The sequence below is a fragment of the Schistocerca gregaria genome, chromosome 1, assembly GCF_023897955.1.
Source record: "Schistocerca gregaria isolate iqSchGreg1 chromosome 1, iqSchGreg1.2, whole genome shotgun sequence".
In the NCBI taxonomy this organism is placed as follows: domain Eukaryota; kingdom Metazoa; phylum Arthropoda; class Insecta; order Orthoptera; family Acrididae; genus Schistocerca; species Schistocerca gregaria.
Genome location: NC_064920.1, coordinates 864,152,881 through 864,167,270, shown reverse-complemented (window position 1 = coordinate 864,167,270; position 14,390 = coordinate 864,152,881). Strand labels below are relative to the sequence as shown.

Sequence of the window (14,390 nt, the reverse complement as noted above, 5' to 3'; positions counted from 1 at the left end):
TGTTCCAAAACTTCTCAATTGGTCAGAAGAACCATCACATGAGCATTGCTCAGGAGCTCTTGAATGACATCAATGATGATGCTGATTTGCTCAAAAGGGTCATAACTGGTGCCAAAACATGGGTTTGTGATTATGACGTAGAAACCAAAACCCAGTTTTCCCAATGGGAGCATCCCGGAGAGCCAAGACCGAAAGAAGCTCATCAAGTTTGATCAAATTTGAAAGTTTTGCTCACTTTTTTTTCCCAATTACAGTGGTGTACTGCATCATGAATTTTTGCCTCAAGGTCGTGCAGTCAATAATGAATATTACCTTGACATTATGTGCCATTTGCGAGAAGCAATGCAGAAAAGTCCCGAATTGTGGAAGAACAATTCATGACTTTTGGGTCATGGCAGTGCACCTGCTCATTCATTGTTGCTTGTGAGATTTTTTTTGGCCACAAACAACATGGCAATCATGCCTCAGCCACCATGTTAAATGGATTTGGTCCCTGTGATTTTTTCCTGTTCCCAAAACTGAAGAGACCTATGAAATGACACAGATTTTCAACAATTGAGGAAATGAAAACTGCATCACTGGAAGTACTCAAGGCTGTACCAAAAAAATGCTTATGAGAAGTGCTTCGAGTATTGGAAGAAGCATTGGCCCAAATGCATTGTACCCTAGGGGGATTACTTCGAAGGGGACAACATGAATATTGATGAATAAATAAATATTTTTTCATAAAAATATAAAGTCACCATACTTTTTGAACGCACCTCATACATTGTTTTAACTTGTATATGGTGGTGCTGACTTATTTTCATGCTTTCACCTTGAGCCCAATGCAGTCAGAACAAAGAAAGGAATAAAAGTGAGCACTCAGTCTATAGATGAAGCAATGAAGTCAAGCATGTTGTACTCAGCAACAGATTCTAACACTAGTTAATGAACCTGTTTCCAGTCCCATGCCACACAAGTCAGATTCCTGTTGAAGACCTGCCCTATGCACCTACCCAGCACATCCCATTCCAGTTCCATCAGTGGCATTTCCTGCACTAGCAGAGACTGGACCACATGTGAAAGCAGACATGTCATATACCAGCTCTGCTATAATTTTTGCACAGCCTTTTATGTGGAAATGGCCACCAACCAACTGTTCTCGTAATGAATGGCTGTAACTAAACTGCAGCCAAGAGCAAATTTGACTGTACAGTGCAGAACCTGCTGCTGAGAACAATGTCCTTGACTTCAGTGGCTACTTCACAACCCAAGTGATCAGGATCCTCTCCTACCCTCTGCCACCCATATTCCAATACCAACTTTTGTAAGTTACATAGCTGGGATCTGTTGCTGCAAAACATCCTTCGATCCTACAATATTCAAGGCTGCACTTCCTGCTAACCCTCATCACACACTTATCTTCCCCTCTATTCCTCTGCCTCCCTCTTCATCATGCAGCTACACTTTCCTCTCTTCAGTCACCCTCTTCCTCTGTCCTGTCATCCTTCTCCCACCAATCACCCTCCATGCCTCTTTTTTCAATCCAGTCATTTGCTCAGTCATGAACCACATAAAATTCCGCCTGCATTCGCAAGGTTGAACCACTGTGCCATGATATGTCCCACTTCCTTGGGACATTTCCATCCTAGCCATAGCTGCCCTTCTCTCCATCACATCCTTCCCTTTCGCACCATGTTTCTCATCCGAAGCTCAAACCTCACTTGAGCTGCAGTGCTTGGGATAATGTATGTGTGTTTTGTACCTGTTGGCTCCTAGGAAGGGCATTGGTTGGAAACTCCGCTATGTTTTACTATGTTTTCAATTTTGTGTATGTGCGTGTCAACTGCTCAACATCTAAACTGTATGGTGAGAGATTACCTTTACTCCGTGCATTATTTATATTCCATCCATGACTTTTCAGTATCACATCAACCATCTTGGTGCTCTGTGTGCACCAACTACATGCCTGCTCTGTGCAGTGTATCACATCTCTTGCCAGTAGTGGCTGTGCTGCCAATTTCTGTCTCGCAGCACAGTGTGCATGAAGTAAAATTATCATGCTGGTTTGTCTGTCTGTTTGTTTGTGTATTGACATTACAAAAACATTACAGTGAAGGAAAATGTTACTTTTCCTCAGTTCTTTTGGGCTAGTACAGTTCAAAACAAGAAATAATACATACTTTCACATACCTTGTTTAAAATAGTGCCATGATGGCTTCAGCTTGTTTTTCTTGCTATGGACAATGCACCTTATCACACAACAACTCTCTTTCTGAAACAATTCAAAATTGCTAGAAAAACATCCTCATTGTTGCATGGGGGCATCCTCTCCCAGGCAGGAGTCTTCTGATTTTGTTCTTTTTTGATGAGCTTTTCTAGAATCTCGCAAATAAGAATCACATGGAGCTTGCACACTGGTAGGTTTTTTCCCCATATGGAGTTTGTAAATAACATGTGAAATTAGTACATAGGAATTTCATGTCACACTTGTTTACTGCCTCTGTTAGTTGATTGTGATCAAACACAAATTTCAGTTTCAGTTCAATATATGGCACTAATGTCTGCAGTGTCATGCACTGAAGCACAAGTAACAGCAAAAACATAAATTAATGCAAAAAATATTTGTGCATTTTAATTTTTGGATGTTGTTTTAGATTTCTTGATATATCTGATAAAGGCAGGTTTAGGATGTACACAAACTTAATAATCAGAAATAAAAAATTATGTTCCATAGAAACAATGATCTGATTTGCTGTTGGTAGATTCCATTTTTTGCATTTTATATGAGATTATAAGGCATTTCAAAAAATATTGAAAGTTTATTAATTAATTTAAGTGTAGTAATTTTTAAAACTGGCAACACTTATTATAGTATAATAGTGTCTTTTTTATCACATATCATTTTATCTGATCAAGATAGACTATAATTCTGTAGTAAATTCCAGTTTAATCGTGACATATTTACAAGGTGACAAAATGTCAGTTTGACCATGACAAGTGTGTTGAAGAAGAAACAGTAAATTGTGAAAAGTCATTAACAACTTATAAACATAGCAAAGGGAAATGATGAATGCTATTGCTGTAGGCATATTTTTAATAGGATATGATACCTCTGGGAAGTGTTTTCCATTCCTGCTGTTTAATATGATTTCTCCTCAGGTAACTGTTTTCTTAATCTTTTGTCTTCAGTTTTTGTCTTCAATTTTTGTCTTAATCTTTTGTCTTTACCTTTATATATCCATTGTAACTTTGTATTATCGAAATATTTGGCACACCATTTTAGTTATGTATTCCTTTTAAATAAATATCTAGGGAAGAATTTGTAGCTTATTTCATTTTTTGTTTCCAGATGAGAGTTCTGTATGGAAAGAAAAAGTTTGTTGCCTCCCAAAAAGCTCTAAATGGGATAGTCATGTACCAAATGGGCTCTGAAAAATCTGGTAATTGCTCATTATTTTGTTTGCATATTTTGTAGCACAATGGCAGAGTTTAAAAGACGTTTCTTGTCACTGATCACCTAAGAACTGCACATTGGATCTTCCTTACTTTAATTTATTCTTTCTCCATTGTCTCAAATCAAACTAAACTTCACTTTCTTGATATGCACTTCTGTCTTCATTGTACCAGTTTCCTTAGTACTTGCCCATCTCAGTTTCATATATTTCCTATTTTTTTCTAAGTTGAAACACTATTCGCTGCAGCCTCTTTATTTTCTCTCCACCTTTTTCCTGATAAGCTTTTTATATCCTCATTGTGCAATGCTTCGCGTAACTTTTCTTTGAAGCTTGAAGAGTTCCAAGCAAATTCAAACAAGCTGCACAAAAAATATTAGTGTAAAAGTACAATAGATTCCGTAAATCTGAATATTCCAAAATGAACTTAGTTCGTTTTATTTTTTTAATCATGTCAGAAAACATACATTGTGTAGCCAAAACAGTACATACATAATTTCATTCTGGTACTGTAAACATTACCAACTTTCTACAAACAAATATTTGAAATACTGTGTAATCAATATTTAGCCACATCATAGGGTTCATGATTAGCTGCCATCAGTTCTTTTGGGGAGCCTGTAGTTAAGTGCAGTTTGCAGATGAGGAGATGATCCATGGTTTGTTGTTCCCTGCATTCATAATGTAAATTATAACTGTTCTTAATGTGTATAAACTAACATCAGTTCTAAGTTCAGAAATCCTAAACTATACACAAACATAGTTTTGAGAGATTGTGAAGTCCCTGAACGATAATGGGATTCTTTTTACTGGCTGAGTCATTTATATTTACTCATACTTGTCTATGTTTTTTGGCCTATTAAGTTGTCTACTTATATCTAATACTTTCTGATTGTTTAGTTTGACCCGGTAGTTGAAAAATCATCATACTTTGCCTGTAGCTTTTTTTCCATTTTTGAACTGTTTGAATAACTGAAATCAGTTGTAACGTGATACATATTGATTGTTTCATTGCAGGAAAGAAGTGAATGAAAACATGGAAATTTAAGGCTACTGTTAGATATGTAATTAAAAATACAAATAATACATACAGTGTTAAAAATTTTTATCATTATTTTTTACACAGATTACATTTCAATACTGCAGACAATTAAATGCAGTCAGTTCGAACCTTTTATGGCAATAAATAATGAAGATAAACTTGCCCTAGTTACAACAAACAGAAAAGGTATAACTTGGATCGATCTAACTGTGGGAAAATCAGTTGGTACAACAGGTTTAAGTCCATGCACTGGAGAAGAAAGTGCAGTGAAAGCAGAATTTGTGTCACGAAACATAATTGCAGTTTGTTCAGAAAATGAAGGTTCAGCAAGTCTGTATGACACACGAACTGGTTCCACAGATGGTCACCTAACTTGTGGTGAGTGAAACTTTCTATGATGTTTTTCCTTGTTATTATTAATTATAGTAATCAAATAAGAATCTCATATAACAAAAATCTGTAACACAATGAACACTGATGATGGAGCAGCTGAGATTGCAATTTACACGAATGCAGCTGAATGTCATCTTCAATAACTGCCAATATTTTGACAGGTGAACAGCCTGTAATTTTCAAGGCATTAATGGGTTTGTTACCTTGAATTGATGTGTTCACCTTTCGAAATGCCAGTGACTTTTGAATGCATCACCAGGATGAATTCCCATAAGTTTCTTGAATATTTTATATGCTGGGAGAAACACAAGTTTCACATTATGATGATACTATTTAGCTATATGCAAACTGTTATGAGCTGTGGTGCAAATGTGGAACAGCAGTTAGCATTGGTGGAATGACCTAATGTATTTTTCAGATGTGTGCTTTTACTTGGACAGGGTAGCCCAGCAGTGATAAGAGAACAATGAAAAGCAGCTCAATGGCTGATACAAATACCATGCTGAAGAGTCCCCTTATGGTAGAACAATTTAAGCATATTTAGGAAAATACACGTAGTTGATCTGTGGGACAAAGTCTACTGCCATACCATGGAAGAGGTCACTCCCCATTGTGGTAGGGGTGCTGATAACCTCACCTTTGAGTGATACCAGCTGCTCGCCTGCTACCAAATTGTTGGAAAAGTAAGCAAGGTGAATATCTATGTAGGTGAGGCAACCACACATGAAAATCCTCCATGGACAGTTACTATAATATCAGGAAATCTCATTGATGGATAACCTGCCCAGGTGCTAGTCATCTCAGGCACTTCCTTTTTGGGTGACATTTAATGCTTATTGTCACAAGGTAACAAAGACTATGTTCCGTGATACCAAAGCAGTTGTGCTGAAGTTTGCTTGTGGAAAATATGTTCATCTGTTGCAAGAATATCTATCAAGGACAGAACACAGCCTTTTGACCTTGTCATTTTAGAAGAACGTAGTCATGATGTTATTTTTGGATGGGGCTCATGAAAGGTATCACAGGTAGTCATAGACTGTAGTCGATTAGAGCTCCAGATTAACAAAACTACTCCAACAAGCACACATAACAAGGATTGCTCTGGGCAGCTGTTTGCCACTGAACACACTGTTCTCCTTCTGTCATCAACTAAATGAGTTCAAGTCATCAATGTAGATGCTCATTTAAACTGTGAAGCTTTTGTCAATTGCAGAAAGCTACTCAGGCTCACAAAATAAATCTGTATGCCAGCAATGATCATAAATATTATAGGAGATGAAGGAGAATTTTGGGTCATTAATTGTCACAAGCAGCCACAACTCATCCCAGAAGCTTCCTGGCAGATTAAAACTGTGTGCTCGACCGAGACTCGAACTCGGGACCTTTGCGTTTTCCGGGCAAGTGCTCTACCATCTGAGCTACCGAAGCACTGGTAGAGCACTTGCCCGCAAAAAGCAAAGGTCCCGAGTTCGAGTCTCGGTCGGGCACACAGTTTTAATCTGCCAGGAAGTTTCATATCAGCGCACACTCCGCTGCAGAGTGTAAATCTCATTCTGGGAATCATCCCAGAAGGTATGTGCGTAGGAACAGCTGAACCAGTCAGGATGGACAGCTCTCATTGCCATCAAGAAAGAATTATGCTCTGCCACCAGTATGGACAACACAATGGAGGAACCTACTATCGAACTGGATAAGACAAACCAAGCAAACCATGGTAAAACACCACATCAATATGGGAGATCATGTACCAGTCAGCTTTTGTATATTGTGTTGCTGCCTTACTGAGATGTAATTCAAGAGGAAGTGGAGAAGGTCCTCCAGGATGATATCATAGAACCTTCAGTGATTCCTTTGAAGAAGATGATGCCATTTCTTCCTTGACTACAAATGGCTTAATAAAATCACAGAAAAAAATGTGTACTCATTACTGCATATTGATGACACACTAAACGGTTTGAAAGCAGCTAAGCATTTCTCAGCTATGGAGATCCAGACAGGCTAGAGACAAATTGTGACATGACAAGGCTGACCAAGAAGACTGCCTTCATAATTCCTGACAGCCTCTATGAGTTCAAAGTTATTCCATGTGGCCTGTGTAATGTTCCAGCCACCTTCAAGCATGTGATGAACACTGCTTTGACACCTTAAGTGGATGACCTGTCTTTGCTATCTGGATGACCTGCCTACCAATCCTGTTGAAGCATGTTCAGATGGAAGGCCTCCACCTGAATCCAGAAAAGTGCCTCTTTGCTGTTCAACAAATGAAAATCTGGAGGCACCTAGTTAATGGCAATGGGGTCTGTCCCTATCCAGTGAAAATAAAGATATCTCACCAATTTTCTGACTAATCACATTTGTGATGCGCGAAGTTTCTTTGAAATGTGTTATACTACTAGCGATTAATAAAGGACTTCTGTATCAAAGCGCATCCCTTACAATAACTACTGTAGGGATGCAGAAAATTTTCTTGGAACAAGGTGCAAGGAAGAGCTTTGCTTACCCTTAAGAGATGCTAAAATCTTTTCCAGTCCTAGCTTTGTCTGAAGAGGATGTTGAGACAGAATTTCACACTGATGCTGCTGGGTATGGGCTAGGCACAGTTCTACTACAAATTCATAAAATGAGTGCTTCACACTTGTTGGACCATCAACTGATTCTGGCCATATTTATTTCACAGACCATTAGGCATTGAGATGGGCCACCATTGTATACATAGGCTGAGTAGCTTGTAGGATCTGTCAGGTCAGCTGGCAAGATGGGTACTGAGACTTGCAGAGCAGAATGTTACAATGGTATACAAAAACACACACATACACAAGGATACTGACGTCCATTCAAAGAATCCTTTGGCAGAACACAGTGGATGAAGTCTCAGTCATCACTCCATTAAATGACTTTTCTGATCTAACATTGCTGAAAACTGTAGATGCCATGAAGGAGGAGGAACTAAGCAGAAGAGAACATTGGATAATAGGAATTATGATCCACTGGAGCAGAAATGTTTGCTTGTCATCCCAGCTCATCTATGACTAGCTATCTTGAGATGCTTCAATGACACACCAACATCCAGTCACGTAGGATTTGTGAAGACTGTAGACAGAATCAGATGCGGGTATCACTGGCCAGATCTCTGTCAACCCATTAGGCACTAAGTGAGCTGCTATAAGGCATGCCAGCAATGGAAGTATTGCCACACTGGCTTCCAGCACCTCTAGTAGCAATTCCACCTGCAACAATACTATTCCACAAGATTGGAATTAACCACTTGGGGGAGATTACTGAAATTGAAAAATGGGAATCAATGAATTATAGTCAGTATGGACTATCTTACCTGCTGCACTGTCTCCAAAACGAAGACAACTGCTGAATTTCCAGAAACTGCAAGGTTCATTGTAGAAGACATTTTGAAGCACAGAGCATCCCTTGTGATGATCTAATTGTTGGGAAACTTTTCCAGTCGAGGGCAGTACCAGAGGTAATTTCACGTGGCAGCATTACCACCAAGATGGCAGCTGGCACCACCCACAGATGACTTGTGTGACAGAATGCTTTAGGCAAATATGCTCTTGATGTGTGCTGATGTTGGACATAGAGATTGGGGTACAATATTGCCTGTCATTACATTTGCATACAACACAGTGAAGCAAGAGAATACTGGCTCACATTATTCTTTCTGCTCCATGGTCACGAGATCTTAGCAACAATGATACATTTTTCCTTTTCAAGTAGACAATACTCAGGACGACCATGTGAAACAGCTTACCACTAGGACTGAAGAAACAGGACAGCTGGCTCGCATATGGACCCTGAATATCAAGGAGAAGCACCGAGAGCACTGTAATGCCAAGTGCCAGGCAGTGAGGTACAGCGCTGGAAACTTGGTATCTATTTTTACACCACTGTGAAAAGTGAACTATCGGAAAAGTTTCTAAAGTGCCACCTTGAGCTGTACCATATCCCTCTTCATTTGTTAGACGCCACATGCAAAGTTTAGGGTTATGACCTATCATAAAGAAGACATAAGCGTAGATGTTGTCCTTGTCCTCCATATGAAGCTGTACTACAGTCTTGATGTGCACATTGCTAATGGGGGCTTTCTGTTGAAGGAAACTGAAGATTGCTGATAACTGCAAAATTTGGATAGGTGAGGCTTCCTTCAATGTTCTTATTAATGATGAGTATGTAACAACATGACTGTAACATGAGGTGTCTCCAGTGCTACCATACATAGGACAGGATCCTCCAATGTTGCCATACCTGGGACCCCTGACAAGATGTAGATCCAGAGTGCTGTAGTCAGCTCGTATGAGAACGTGTAAAACAATGTGTCTTTTTTTTCTTTGAGAGAGAGAGAGAGAGAGAGAGAGAGAGAGAGAGAGAGAGAGAGAGAGAGAGAATATTTGTTACTCCTTCAAGGTGAAACAGGTGGACTGATTTGGATGAATTTTGGAACAGAGATGGCTTATACCATGAATTAAAACATAGGCTACATTACATATACTAGCTCATGACATGTGAGCACCCTTACTTCTTTCATCAACTATTTGAGAATGAGGGCACTTCGTTATCATAAAGTGTATTCGTGACACATTTTGCAGACATTGTTCACATATACCACTGAATGTTCCAGCAGGAATTGAGATACAGCCCGGAGACTTGATACATGTTATTGTATGACACGGAGTTCAGGAGACATGACATCATAAACATTGAGATGCATAAAAAACTGATGCATCATGTGTGTCATTTAAATTTATTACTTCCTTGCTATTTGCAACACATTTTGCACATGATGTCTATATATGTCACTGAATGTACCTTCAAAAATATAGCATTGTATGGCACTCAGTTAAGGAGATATGGAATCAAATAAGAAGTTGTGTGAAAAACTGCCATGTTATGCATGACACTACAATGTATTAATTTTTGCTACTAATCCTATTCACAGCACATTCTACAAACAGTAGCCACATATACTACTGGATGTACCTGCAAAATTATATCACTATATGACTGTTCTATTCAGGGGAGCGTGAGGGAAATACATGCACGTCAGTCACCTGTGCAAAGTAGGTAAACTTCTTCACAGCCCATAAAACGAAGGTGGGCAATGAGATGTACGCAAAAAAACCTTTGATGGGTAAATACCTAGTGGTCTTCACAATTTGTACTGTGTTTCTACTTTTATAGACATGTATTCTAACATACGACTTAATTCTGAGCTGGTGGCCAATGAAGTCTAATGTCATAAACATTGAGCTTTGTGAAAATGGAACTATAAGGCAAAATTCGCTAGATATACAGTTGATATCTGTGTACAAATATATGTGAAATATGTTACATATATATGAAATATATTTGAAATATGGGTACTTGGTCAAAGCCACAGGTAGAAAGATAATCCTAAACTCCCAAAACCAAAGGCGGTGGACACATCAGGTGTGATCTGGAAAGAACCAGCAGGCTCTCTTTGGAATGGTAGTGATAATGTGGTGAGAGAAGGGGGGAAGGAAGAGGTGGGCATGGAAAGGAAAGAGGAAGAGATGGACAGAGTGAGGAGGGAGGAGGAGATGGACAGGAAGAGGCGGGAGGAAGAGATCAACAGAGAGAGGGCTGGGTGGAGGGGAGGAGGAGGCAGAGAGATGGGGTTGAGGAGGTGGACAGAGAGAAGGGGGAGGAGGATGTGGACTAATAGAAGATTGGAGTAATACATTCCCTGGCATTTCTGTATAACTGTTTAACTGTAGGTAACATCTCAAAGTGGAGTTAGTATTTTATGTTTGTCTAAATAGCAGCACTCTTCATCCAGGAGTTCGTTCTGTTCTGTCTATACATTGGTTTCTGTAATAAGTGTACTTGCAGTGCTATGTGTTGTACTTCATTAAGAACCATGTGTTTTGGAATGGACCCGAGTGTAATTATGACATGACAATATAGATCCTTAGACTTTGTTGGCCACCAGCTCAGAATTAAGTCATATTTTAGAATAAATGTCTATGAAAGTAAAATCACACAGTACAGATTTTGAAGTCCACCGGGTATTTAACCATCAAAAGGTTTTTGTTGCGTACATCTCATTGCCCACCTTCCTTTTATGGGCTGTGGATGTTGTGAATTAACATAACTATTTTGGACAGCTGACTGTGACATGAATGTATAGAGGTGGTGGAGGAGGCACAGGGAGGGTGAATATTTGTTCCCTCACACTACCCTGAATAGAATAAAGGAAGATTCTGAATTTTAAGCCTCCATCTTCTGGACAGACCATCAGCAGTAGCTTCAAATGTCTTCATTCTATGAAATAACACAGGTTTGGCCTCGTTACTCAGCAATTTCTACCAGCACCAATATTCTGACTGGCTATTCCTGTGTAGTGCGCCAATTTACTAGCACAAATTATTGGCTGTGGCACTTTATTCCTGTATACTTAGCTGATGAAAAAAAAAATAACCAGATGAATATCATTACTCTAATGCATGTCATACCCTTTACCAAGAATGTGCTTTTGTGTTAAACCAGAAACACATAATATTACACTGCTTTTCATGCATACCATTTGGATGCCAAACAGATTTTAGAAAAATGCTAAAGATCAATTTCAGTGTTAGTTTTGATGTGTCAGATAATCTTATTCATTTTATGCAATAGTTAAGTTTCATGTCATAATGTAGCCCCAGATGCCTAAAATATCTGCCCGCACTGCCACACCAAAACAAAAAAATTAAATAAATCTGTTTTCTGACAGGTTTCATATGGCTAACCACAATTTCCTCTTTAGAACAAAGTGAAATATTCACTTAACACATTATTTGTTGCATTTCAAGCATTCTTCTGTAAAACCACATATCAAATGCTTTTATTCTCATCTTTTCTAGTTTTTCCACAGTCAGTGATTCACTTCTAAACAATGCTGCATTCCAGGCATACATTCTCAGAAGTTTTTCTCAGATTAAGAATTATGTTTGATAGTAGCAGACATCTTTCGACAAGAATGCTCTCTTTGCCGCTGCTAGTCTTTTTATGTCTAGTTAGCACACTGTCTCACATTTGGGAGGACAACTGTTCAAGTCTGTGTCCGACAATCCTGATTTGGATTTTCTGAGATTTCCCTAAATCTCTGCCGCCAAATGCCACAATGGTTCCTCTGAAAGGGTGTAGCCAATTTCCTTCCCCATTCTTGAAACAATCAGAGCTTGTGCTCCCTCTGTAATGACTTCAATGTTGAAGGGAAATGAAACTCTAATCTCCCTTCCTTGCTTTTATTATGTAATTATTGCATTGTCTGTCACATGTTCTTTTGCTTTCTTAGATAGCAGAGTTCCTTCACTTTGTCTATTACATTTTCCCCAGTGTTGATGTACTTACAGTCTGACAATAATTTCTTTTCTACTGCTTGTTAACAGTTTTGTCTTTCCTTGGTTTGCTCTCAATCCATATTATGTTCTCAGCTGAGTGTTTATTCCATTCAGCAGCTCATTCCATTCTTCTTCACTTTACTGTAGCAATAGGGGGTAGCAGTATCATCAGAGAACCTCATCATTGGTAGGCATTCACTCTGAATTTTAATACCCCTTTTAAACCATTATTTTATTTCCTTCAATGCTTTCCCTATGTAACCTGAGCCCTTCTGTTGTGGTAACCCATTGTTGTTGTTACCTCTTCATTTCCTGTACATATTGTGTATTATTCATCTTTCCCTATAGCATATACCTATTTTTCTATGGGTTTCAAATACATTGCACAATATAGTCCCACACTTATTCTACTTCATCAAATCCACTGAATGTACCTTGTTCCCTAAGTTCTGATTTCATTATCAAGTGTAACATCAAAACCACCCCTCCGATGCCTTTACCTTTCTTGTAGCCAACCTAATCTGTGTTCTAACAGGTTCTCAGTTTTCTTTTCCAGTCTTAAGCAAGTTATACTGCTCAGTAATTTAGGAACATGAGCTGTCAAGGTGATTGTATTATAATCCTCACACTTATCTGCCCTTACTGTCTTTGGGGTTGTATGGATAATGTTTTTTGAAAAGTTAGATGGTATATCTCCAGTCTTATACATTCTTCATATAAACTTGAATAACATGGGGTTGCCACTTTCACCATTGATTTCAAAAATTCTAAAAAAAATGTTATTTACCCCTTTTGATTTGTTTGATCACAAGTCTTAAGATTCTCTGTCAAACTCCTTACTCTAATACAGGATCCCCTACGTCTTCTTGATTGAAATTAATTTCTTCTTCTATCATGTAAGCAGATAGTTCCTCCCCCGTTGTAGAGGCCCTTAATGTACTCTTTCCATATATCTCCTCTGTATTTAACAGTGGAATTCCTTTCACATTCTGTGTTGAGGCCTTGATCTTTAACTTCTCCAAAAGGTATTTTTACTTTCCTGTATGCCAAGTGTGCCGGTCAGACAATTTCTTTTACAGTTTTTCTCCATTTTTCTTGCAGCTGTTTTGCTTCAATTTCCTATTACTTCCTACTGATTTAATTTCTAAGTGATTCATATTATTGTATTCCTTTCCTTTCATTTTGTGAGTTGATGCAGTGATAAGGTGCTGGATTCATATTCAGGGGGTGGTAGTTCAAATCTCATCCAGCCATGTAGGTTCCGATTTTCCCCGATTTCCATAAATCAATTCTACATCTACATTTACATTTATACTCCGCAAGCCACCCAACGGTGTGTGGCGGAGGGCACTTTATGTGCCACTGTCATTACCTCCCTCTTCTGTGCCTGTTGCATATGGTTCATGGGAAGAACGACTGTCTGAAAGCCTCCGTGCGCACTCGAATCTCTCTAATTTTACATTTGTAGGAGGAAGCAGTATATTCGATACCTCATCCAGAAACGCACTCTCTCGAAACCTGGCAAGCAAGCTACACCGCGATGCAGAGCGCCTCTCTTGCAGAGTCTGCCACTTGAGTTTGCTAAACATCTCCGTAACGCTATCACAGTTACCAAATAACCCTGTGACGAAACGCGCCGCTCTTCTTTGGATCTTCTCTATCTCCTCTGTCAACCCGATCTGGTACAGATCCCACACTGATGAGCAATACTCAAGTATAGGTCGAACGAGTGTTTTGCAAGCCACCTCCTTTGTTGATGGACTACATCCCAATGAATCTCAACCTGGTACCCGCCTTACCAACAATTAATTTTATATGATCATTCCACTTCAAATCGTTCCGCAAGCATACTCCCAGATATTTTACAGAATTAACTGCTACCAGTGTTTGTTCTGCTATCATATAATCATACAATAAAGGATCCTTCTTTCTACGTATTCACAATACATTACATTTGTTTATGTTAAGGGTCATTTGCCACTCCTTGCACCAAGTGCCTATCCGCTGCAGATCTTCCTGCATTTAGCTACAATTTTCTAATGCTGCAACTTCTCTACTAACAGCGACAAACACGCCACCACCGGTTGCATGCAATCGATCCTTTCTAAACACCGTTTGTACCTTTGTAAAAATTTCGGCTGATTTTACCTCTGGCTTGAGCCA

The 14,390-nt window shown here is 39.0% G+C and overlaps 1 protein-coding gene across 3 annotated transcripts in view; it reads left to right on the top strand.

Moving 5' to 3' along the window:
• The window catches only part of LOC126307472 (WD repeat-containing protein 73-like), a 107,044-nt gene that overhangs the window by 66,712 nt on the left and 25,942 nt on the right, over positions 1-14,390 (top strand). For all 3 annotated transcript variants that reach the window (XM_049992072.1, XM_049992083.1, XM_049992074.1), the window contains exons 3-4: positions 3,335-3,425; positions 4,564-4,857. In XM_049992072.1, the coding sequence (XP_049848029.1) occupies positions 3,335-3,425; positions 4,564-4,857 (385 nt within the window). The remainder of the gene's footprint in view (positions 1-3,334; positions 3,426-4,563; positions 4,858-14,390) is intronic.